This window comes from Propithecus coquereli, unplaced genomic scaffold, assembly GCF_000956105.1.
Source record: "Propithecus coquereli isolate 6110/MARCELLA unplaced genomic scaffold, Pcoq_1.0 Scaffold305, whole genome shotgun sequence".
NCBI lineage: Eukaryota > Metazoa > Chordata > Mammalia > Primates > Indriidae > Propithecus > Propithecus coquereli.
Window position 1 is genome coordinate 1699451 of NW_012148675.1, and position 10625 is coordinate 1710075.

Sequence of the window (10625 nt, forward strand, 5' to 3'; positions counted from 1 at the left end):
ATTACCAACTGGTTTCTATCTTTCTCCATTAAAGATGAAATAACAGAATTTCCACTTCAATCTTTAGGTATTAGGAAGAGTAGGTTATATATTGGAATGAGTTATTTAATTTTGTGGACTTTTCTTTGTAGTTCTTTTTTCTTATGAGGACACATTTTTATTTGTCTAACATGACACAGGAATTCTTCTGCTTAGATTTATGCTGCTAGATCAAAATTAATTTTCTGCTGGATCAAAAATAAATTTCACCAGAGAAATAATGCATATTGAAATAGCCTAAGGAAACTTACTAATAGTGCAGAGGGCTGAAGAGAGTGAAAGGAGAAAGATTAAGTTCAAGTTTAAATTATGACTTTCACTTGCTTATTATTAATATGTGATTTCTTTTTAGGACTTATAAATTTTATTTTAAGTTCAACACTAATTATCAGTGTGTAGCTAGCATGGTTGAAGAAGTTGATCTTATAATATTTATATTTCTATTCTTATAGATGGGTTTAGTATAAGTCAAGGTGTTGACCAGAACCATGAACTGCATTTCACAAGAAGGTACATTTCATAAAATTTAAAATCCCAGTCAAATGGTAGGGACAACAACTTAGCAAGCTGTTAATTTTTCACTTAAGAGTGCCAAAATGATATTTAAATCTTTTTTAAAAGGAAAGGTTAAATGTAATTCAGTGGTGCTCCTGAATATAGGCAAGTCATTTTCAGTAGGTGAAAAAGCTGTGGTTGACAGCTCTTGAAACAGGTTTGCCTGTAATCCACCTCTCATCTCTTTTCTATTGCTGAACCCACCTGGAGTTCACATCCTGCAATGTGTAGACGAGTATACCCACCCTATACCTTTTATCTCTTTTGAGGGGCATACGTGACGCAAGGACAAGTAACCTGTTCTACAAGTACCAGATTAGGTATCAATTCAGCATTCTGCAATAAAGTATAATACTACCGAAATGGATTGGCTGTTTCCCTAAGTGATGAGTCTCCCTTTACTGAAACTGTGCAAGCACATTTGTGTCTGTTTTGCTTAGTGCTATATTCTCCAGTCTTGAACAGAGGGCCCAGTGCAAAGCATATACCCAAGAAATATTTCTTGTATGAATGAATAAAGCATAAAATGGAAGCACAAAATGGATGATGTTTCATTTTAGCTTTTGCTGTGTAATGAACCATCCCAAAAGGTAGTGGTTTAAAAAAACAATGATTCATTATTTTTCATTACTCTGGATTGGCTGGATAGTCTGAGATGGTCTCACATTTCTGGGATCTCAGCTCTTTGGCTGGGACAGCTACATCTCTATATATGTCTTCTCATCTTCCAGGATGAATAGCCGGGGCTTTTTCACAGGGCTTCAGCATTTCATGAGAGTGAGAGTAAAAGCTGCAACTCCTCTGCTGGTTAGGCTTGGACCTCATTTCCAGGACATTCTACTGGTCAAGAAAGTCACCAAGCCAGCTCAGAAGAGGTAGGGAAATCGACCTTACCTCTTGGTGGGAGTTGTTGTTGCAAAGAGTTTGTGGCCATTTTTTAATCTATCACAGATGAAAGAAGAAATTCTTATAATGGGAGGAAGATTGGTTAAGCTGACCTCCCAAAATCCTTCCAATTCTGAGATTCCTTACCAAGCTGAATGGATCTCTTGTAGTGTTCTCAAAGACAACAGTTAGTAATCAGTGGTGTCTGGGAACTTTAATCTTCTACTTCTGGTAAGGTATTTTCAAAGATAATTCGCTAGAATTTGTATTCTTCTATTAACTATTTCAAATGCCCACCAGAATTTTCTCGTTAGTCAGAGTGATTTTACATCTAGTTATAGTTATGTATAACTAGTTCTACTTTTAATTTTAGTGTAGCAGCAACATTCTCCTTTATGCTTTGTTGTTCATTTTATGAACACTGGGTAAACTCTTTATTCTTATTCATCCATCCAATACTTTTTTTAAGAAGTCACTGAGATTAATAATATAAAATTTTAATTTTTATTCTGCATCAGAGTGCTTATAGTATTTCCTCAATATTTACTGCTAAAGTTGTAAATCTACCACTTTTCTATAATTCTTTTATGAAACTTTTATTAAAGATAATCTCTTGAGATTATTTTAGTCGTAGCAGGTACAGAGATATATGAATACAGAAATATCATATAAGCAACTTACGAATAATATATGAAAACTCTGTGAAACTTTTCATTAAGGAATTTCAGAATGATCATAGTGGAAAAAATATTATGGGGTGGATTGAATTGTTGATAACTAAACTGTGACTTAATAAAGTTCATAACATAAAATTTTGTTAATATATTTTTGCATATGTATGCAATTAATTTAAAACCATGTACATTTTTGAAAATTTTTGACAAATATTTGACTACAAATGTGACTACTGTAGTCATTACTGTGGGAATCTGTTTTGTTTTAAATTAATTTGGCATTAATCTCCTGCCCCCAAATTCAACACCAATGTGTCTCTCTGCCTAGTCTTCCCAACCTCTTGAAAAAAATAAAACAAAACAAACTCAAAGCAACTCAAACATTTTGTAGAAATAAAGCCGGTTCATCTCTGTGGAATTGATGTGCTAAGTCTTGAATATATTGTTGATAATTAATCTGATCAGGTAACATTGCCAGGAAATCTCTATCTACTTTTCTTTTTTTAATTAACAAACTTTATTTCTTAGAGTAGTTTTAGGTTTACAGAAAAGATGAACAGAAAATAGAGTTCCCAATATGCCCACCCTTACATCCTAACTCATTTACCCTGCTATTAACATATTGCATTGATGTGGCACATTTGTTATAATTAGCGAACCAATATTGATGTATTATTAACTAAAGCCCATAGTTTGCATTGGGGTTCACTCCTTCTGTTGTGTAGTTCTATGGGTTTTGCCAAATGCATAATGTCATGTATCCACCATTATGGTATAATACTGCCCTAAAAACTCTCCTGTGTTCCACCTATTCATCCCTCCCTCAATCTTACTTTTCTATTTTAATACCCAAATTAAGCCTATGGTGATATAAATGAGATGGAGCTAAGAATTTGCTTAAATAACCAGTGATTCCCCATGGCAATCAAAATTTCTTAATCATTAATCTAGACTAGTACTGTCAAATAGAAATATAATGTGAGCCACATATATGTATTTAAAATATTCTAGAAGCTGCTTTAAAAAGAAACAAGTGAAATTAATTTAATAATGTATTATACTTACCCCAATATATCCAAAATATTATCAATTTCAACATGTAACCAATATGAAAATGGAGATATTTTACATTTTTGAGGGGTACAAATTCTCGAAATCCAGTGTGCATTTTACACTTACAGCATGTCTTATTTCAGACTAGTTATATTTCAAGTGCTCAATAGCCAAAAGAAGCCAGTGACTAAGGTGTTGGACAGCACACGTTGACTGTGAGCAACCTGAAAGCAGCTTATCCTCCTCTCTCCAGGGCCTCCACAGTAGGCATGCAGTGAATATTTTTGAAAGGTAAAAGGGAAAGATAAAAGGGCTCTCTGAACTTCTGGATGCTGATTCTTATATGTTCTGCAACTACTTTCTTTACATTCTCCAGTCTTGGAAAAAGTGGAATGGGGATCATGCTTATTCCTGCATGCATATCAAACCAATGAGTATTGGGCTTCCTGACTCCCAGAAAGCCTGAATCATCTGAAATGTTGACTCATGAGCCCAAGGTGATTGAAATGTAATGTGAACCAAATTAGCTTTCCCAGGAATCTTTGTCTTTCCACTTTCCTCTCTCCCTCTCTCTTTGGGTGACTCATTCTCCTACCATGTAAGAGTCCAGCAGCAAGCAGAGCCGAAAACCTTGTTTGGAAGAACAGCAGACTATCAAATGATAGGCCCCAGACCCTCAGATAATCTAGCACAGCTGTTTTGCCTACTAATTCCAGGGTCTGCAGTTTAGATTGGGAGTGAGCCTAAAACTGTCAAAAAAAATTTTTTTTCTTTTAGGGTAGGGGTAGTAGTGATGTGGTTTGGGAATTTAAGGGAAAAAGACAACCTTTTATTTCAAAAATCTTATAAAAATCGTTAGGGCCTACTTCACAGTCCTGTTAGTACCTTTCTCCAGCCTGTTTTTTTCCTTTCCAGGGAGGAAAGTTTCCACCCCCAGAACCTCAGAATAACGCCCTTCCGGTGGCGCGCCAGGAACCTCCCGGACCCCTGCTGGCCAGCAGCCCCCCACCTTTCGCTGTAAGTTAGTGACAGACTAACCTCCAGCAGCCGGCAAGGCGAAGACCCCACCCCAACTCTCGTGTCATCCAAAGTGGAGGGTGGAGCGCCCAGATCCAAACCTCGCCCACCAAGCCCAATCCCAGCCGGTAAGAAAGAGGAAGTGCAGCGAGCCCCGCCCAGCTTAATCTTCTTCCCTTTCCGTTGGGCGGGCTGGTTGCCCATCTTCTCTATCCTGTAGCCGATTGGCTCCCTCCCTCCCGCGCCAGTCCTTGCCCTCCCTGCGGGGAGGGTGAGTCACGCCAAACTGGGCGGAGAGTCCGCTGGCCCCACTCTGCTTGTCTGGGCGGTGGCGGCGGCAAGTGGGTACGCGGCGGGTGGCGCATCACGGGCGCTGAGGCAGGAGGAGCAGTCTCATTGTTCCGGGAACCTTCGCCACAGCAGGTCCTTCACTCGGTCGGCCCGGCCCCTCTCCGTCCTCCCCAACCCCCACAACCGCCTGCGGCTCCGAGAAGAAGCGGCTCAGTCGGTGGCAGCAGCTGCAGCATCATCTCCGACCGGCCAGCCATGGAAGACCTGGACCAGTCGCCTCTGGTCTCGTCCTCGGACAGCCCGCCCCGGCCTCAGCCCGCGTTCAAGTACCAGTTCGTGAGGGAGCCCGAGGACGAGGAAGAAGAGGAGGAGGAGGAAGAAGAGGAGGACGAAGACGAAGACTTGGAGGAGCTGGAGGTGCTGGAGAGGAAGCCCGCCGCCGGGCTGTCTGCGGCCCCGGTGGCCCCCGCCCCTGCCGCCAGCGCGCCCCTGCAGGACTTCGGAAATGACTTCGTACCCCCGGCGCCCCGGGGGCCCTTGCCGGCCGCGCCCCCCGCCGCCCCAGAGCGGCTGGCGTCTTGGGACCCGAGCCCCGTGTCGTCGACGGTGTCCGCGCCATCTCTACCGTCTGCTGCCGCAGTCTCGCCCTCCAAGCTGCCCGAGGACGACGAGCCTCCGGCCCGGCCTCCCCCTCCTCCCCCGGCCGGAGTGAGCCCCCAGGCCGAGCCCGCGTGGACCCCGCCCGCCCCGGCCCCCGCCGCGCCCCCCGCCGCGCCCCCCTCCACACCGGCCGCGCCCAAGCGCAGGGGCTCCTCGGGCTCAGTGGGTGAGTGCCGCGCCCTCCCGCCTCGCGCCGCCCCTCGCGCCCCTCCCTCTTTTGTGTGCAGCCCCAAATGCCTCAGGCAAGGGCCTCCTCTCCGCTCCGAGGGGGCTTTGTCTGCAGTTGTGGGGGCTATGGCTCCCCGGCTGGTGGGAGGCGCTAGGAGAAGGGTGGGGCAGCCGCGGAAGCCTGGTCTTGTTCTTTATTGTCTGTCTTGGTGTCGGGGAGCACGTGCACCGCACCGGGCCCTCAGCGTTCTTCCTGCTGGTCCCCCATTCCACTGCGTCTCGGAAGTTAGGCACCCGCCCCTAGTAGGAGCTGGATGTGAACCAAGGAACTAGCGATGTGGATTCATTAGGCTGGCTTGGCTTTGGGGTGAGGATGGAAAGGCCTTGGCACTTTAACCTTTTTAGGAGGGGCTTTTGTCTACGCCCTGGGTTGCTCCTTGGGAAAAGGTGCAGTTTCGCTGCGGGTCTGTTTGCCTGCATCCACCTCCGGGCCCCCTCCTCACCTCTCCCTGGCGTGGGTGGCCCCCTTGGGCTTCACCCTCCCTCCTCCTTTTGCGTTTGTGGGGAGCTGGCCGAGTGGAAAATGTCCACATTGACCCATCTGCAGTGAAGGGAGAGCGCCTCCAGTGGTGTGGTGCGTGGAGAGTTGGCAAGGGGAGAGTTCTGGTGAAGTCCTGCCACCGCCCAGGTCACCGGGGTGTGATGTGGCGACTCCCTACCAGCTAAACCCAGCCGGGGAAATGGAATCTACGCATTGTGTTCCGAGGGGGCGCAGTTCCACCAGGGTAGAGGAATTGCTGATTGTTAGTGTACACTGGCTCAGCCTTTTAATGTATGCATCATAATTGGATCTTAGGGAAAAAAAGAAAAGGCAAAATGGATGACATCCTTAAAGAAAGGAAAACCTGTGGATTCCTTGCCACCAGTTGGCTAATTGAAGTTGTGGCAGATTTACCTTGAGATGTATTGTTTTGAGACAGACGAATTGTTTTTATATAATGGTTAGAAATACTGTTTTTTAGAAGTTAGGTTTTAGGTTAAAGGAGACAAAATACAGTCATGTTCCGCATAAGGACGTTTGGGTCAAAGATGCCCCGCATAATGGAGCTGAAAAATTTCTACTGCCTAGTGATGTCTTGATCCTGACCCTGTGCAGGCTAGGCGAAGTGTGTGCCTGTTTTTTAGTTTTTAACAGGAAAGTTTAAAAAGTAAAAAATATTTTAAAAACTTATAAAGATATAAAGAAAATATTTTTATATTTCTGTATAATGTATTTGTGTTTTAAGCTAAATGTTATTTAAAAACCTAAAAGTTAAAGAAAATTAAAAAGTTTATGAAGTAAAAAACTTACAGCAAGCTAAGGTTGATTTACTACTGAAGAAAGAAAAATTTCAAGAATAAATTTAGTATAGCTTATGTGTACAGTGTTGGTAAGGTCTACAGTAGTGTACAGTAATGTCTTAGGCCTTCACATTGACTCACTGACTTACCCAGAGCAACTTCCAGTCCTGCAAGCTCTGTTCATCATAAAGACCCTATATAGGTTTACCATTTTTTATCTTTTATACTAAATACTTAGTACACAAATGACTTACGCTTGTGTTACAATTGCCTGCAATATTTGGTACAGTAACATGCTGTACAGGTCTGTAGCCTAAGAGCAATTGGCTGTACCATATAGCCTAGGTATATAGTAGGCTGTACCATCTAGGTTTGTGTAAGTACACTCTGGTGCACAAGGACAAAATCGCCTAACGACATAGTTCTCAGAACATATCCCTGTCATTAGGCGAGGCATGAAAGTATACATGGTCTGTAAAATAGTTTTCAAATCCTTTCATTCATGTAAGTCCCTGATTGTATGTTGTTATTATTAGGAACATTGTTTTATTGCCCTTTTCATCTTGGGAAATTATTTTGGAAGGGAAAAAAATCAAGTTTGTAAGAGATTGAGAATGCATTTATTAGATGCATTTGTAAATACTTGTTACTTTTGGGACAGAAAGTGTCCTGCTAGCAGTAGGACCTTTCTTTATGTATAAAAGGTCAAGAATCAAGTGATGTAACTGTCTGCTAAGAAATCTTAATATCCTTGTAGGATTTTAGAGGTGGCTCATTTCCTAGAAAAAGAAAATCAGTTTGAGATCACACAATAATTTTTTTCTCAATTCATTCATCCACAATATGGAAAATAAGCCAATTGTGATCCTTCTGAATAACATTTGATATTGACGTACTCCCAGGCACTACTCAAAACACTCATCACTACACACTAAAGATCTTAGAAGATGAGGAGTAATTCAATCTTTACTTTTTCCATAGGAAAAAGACATTTGAGGGAGACTAAAGTGAGAGAAAAACAGAATGTAATAAGAAAATTTTAAACAGGAAATTTAATGACTAACAAAAGCATACTAACATAATACTGCGTAAGAACAAAGGGAAGAGTTCTTTTCTTTGAACATTGGGGATTCAGAGGGTAACAGCATCTGTTGGAATCTTGACTGTTAGAATACTAAGTTTAGAAGGCAAAGGAGAAAGAATATTGCCTCTTCAGGGCTCTTGGTTTTACATAGTTTCCTAATTCTGTATTGATGATACCTATTTGGAAACTTTAGTTCTTTTGATAAATGTAAGAACATTGTGATTATGATTATGGATAGTTAAGCCATTTTAGTGCGTCTGGATTTCTTAATACACTGAAGAGTTTGTTCATTAATTCAACGCATTATTGATAACCTGTCAAGGGACAGGCACTGTTCTAGGCTTTAAGGGTTTGGCAATAAGCAAGACATGTGTGCTTCCCATGTGAGGAGTACAGATAATAAGCACAAATAACTCAGAATAGTGGTGTTATAAGGAAAATAAACAGGACGATGGCATAGAGAATGGATGATTGGATGTGTGGGGTTTTTTTTTTTAGGTGAGGTGACACTAAGAAAGGCCTTTCTGAGAAAGGTGAGATTAGAGCTGCAGAGATCAAAAATTTCCAAGAAACTCCTAGGGCAAAAGCCTGGAGGCAGGAAGGAGCTCTCTGTGCATGTTTAAGAATCTTGTAAAACTAGTGAGGAAAAACTAATGGGAGAGTGGTATAAGGTGAGAGTAGAGAAGTGGGCTACACTCAGATCATTTGGGGTTTCTAAGAGGCCAGATAAAAAAGTTTGGCTTTTTAAAAAATATATTGTTTATTTTAGAAATATGCACTTTGAATAATTATGTTGTGATTTTGGAGCTAAAATGAGTTTTGAAGATTCAGTGGGACTGAGAGGACCGATGTGAGTAAAGAAAAGGTGAAAAATGTGCAGAGCATGGTTAGACATAGACCAGCCTACTTGGAAGAGGGTTTATAGATCACCGACACTTGGGTATTTAACACTGCCATTTACATTTTTGAGTAAACTCTGATTTTCATTAGTTGATAAGTTGTAATTTTGCCATTTTTCTGTGCATTGCAATGCATTAACTGTGAAGTGAGACTGAAACCTTTCACTTGATGGCCATTTTTCATGGAGAAACATTTCGGTTGGTGGTCGATAAACTTAGACTTTTGAGATAGAAATTGATTTGAGAGAATTGCAAATATTATCATTAATGGTGACTTTCAGCTGGTCTCTAAACATGTTCTAAACCAGTGTTAATTAAAGCAAAATGTGTGGTATATGTGGATTCTGAAGGATATTACATGCCAAATTAAGGAATTTGGGTTTTATCATCTTCCTTTTAATCCATGCTCTGCCATTCACAGTTGCCCTTGCTTTTGGTAATTTATATTATGAAACCAAAAATGTTTTTATTAACTTTTATTTCTAAAGTATAAAGTTATTTTATTATTTTTCATCCCTCTCGCAAATTACTGCTTTAGGCATTGGGAAGCCAATGAAGATTATTGAACTGAGGCAAGGCATCATGAAGCAGTATTAGAAAATTGGTGACAATATTCAAGATAGGTTGAAAAGAAAAACAGGTGAACTATTTAGAAAGCTTTTAAAGTAGTTCTGAGAGAGGTGAGTAGGGCCTGAACTGAATTATTACTAGTTCATTCAGTGAAAGTGGAATAGAAGGGAGGAATATAAAGACTACAGGAATCGTGATTTCTTTAATTGGCTGTGAATCTCTACAGTTAGGTTACAGATATTCCTTATGAAAGAAGAATTGATAGGACTTGGAGGCCATGGATGTAAACACAAAGGAAAGAATATTAGTGTTTATTAAACCAATTTCAGAGACTGTTAAAACTGTTAATTGACATGAAAATTTGTACAGAATTGAATATTGCTTGTAAGTATAGGTTATGGCTTGCGGCCTAAGGATTATTAATCTTTTATAAATCCATTTATTATATGATTATTTATATTGGCATATGAGCCTATATTAAAAATTTCAAAAGATTTTTTAGTGACTTATAGTTTACATCTTAAGTATCAGTTCTTTTTTTTTTTTTGAGACAAAGTATCACTGTGTTGCCTGGGCTAGAGTCCCGTGGCATCATCCTAGCTCACAGCAATCTCAAACTCCTGGGCTCAAGCGATCCTCCTGCCTCAGCCTCCCAAGTAGCTGGGACTACAAGCATGCGCCACCATGCCCGGCTAATTTTTTCTATATATTTTTAGTTGTCCAATTAATTTCTTTCTATTTTTGGTAGAGACGGGGTCTCGCTCTTGCTCAGGCTGGCCTCGAACTCCTGAGCTCAAACGATCCGCCCGCCTCGGCCTCCCAGAGTGCTAGGGTTACAGGCGTGAGCCACTGCGCCCGGCCAAAATGCATAGATCTTAAGTTTTAACAGTTTTATGTTTTAACAAATGCATATGCTTATGTAACCCACACCCCTGTTAAGATAGAGAATTTGGTGATATTTTTACCATCCTAGAAGGATCTCTTGGGTCCTTAGCAGTCAATTCTTCAATTCTTGCTTGGTCCCTATTCCCAAACAACCACTGTTTTGTTTTTTTTCACCATAGATTAGTTTTATGTATTATAGAACATCAGTGACATGAATGGAATCATACAATATGTACTCTATTGTATTTAGCTGCTTGTATTCAACATGGTGTTTTTAAGACTTATCAATGATGTTACAGGTATTAGTAATTTGTTTCTTTTTACTACTGTGGTATTCCATGATATGAATATACCACAGTTTAATTATTCATTCACTTGTTGGATATTTAAGTTATTTATAGTTTTTGGCTATTATGAAAAAAAGAATGATATGAACATTCTTACAGACCTTTTTGTAAATATGTTCTCATTTCCGTTAGATAAATATCTAAGAGTAGAATTGTT

At 40.8% G+C, this 10625-nt stretch overlaps 1 protein-coding gene across 5 annotated transcripts in view; it reads left to right on the forward strand.

Moving 5' to 3' along the window:
* Positions 1–4248: 4248 nt before the first annotated feature.
* The window catches only part of RTN4 (reticulon 4), a 79139-nt gene continuing 72762 nt past the window's right edge, over positions 4249–10625 (forward strand). The window contains exon 1 of one of the 5 annotated variants that reach the window (XM_012649856.1): positions 4249–4351. Coding sequence is in view for 2 of the 5 variants with exons in the window: in XM_012649853.1 (XP_012505307.1) it covers positions 4770–5340 (571 nt within the window). In the remaining 3 variants the exon portion in view is untranslated. Of the gene's footprint in view, positions 4352–4475; positions 5341–5885; positions 6009–10625 lie in introns of those variants that run through there. The other 4 variants (XM_012649853.1, XM_012649855.1, XM_012649857.1 and 1 more) reach the window with 4 other exon arrangements.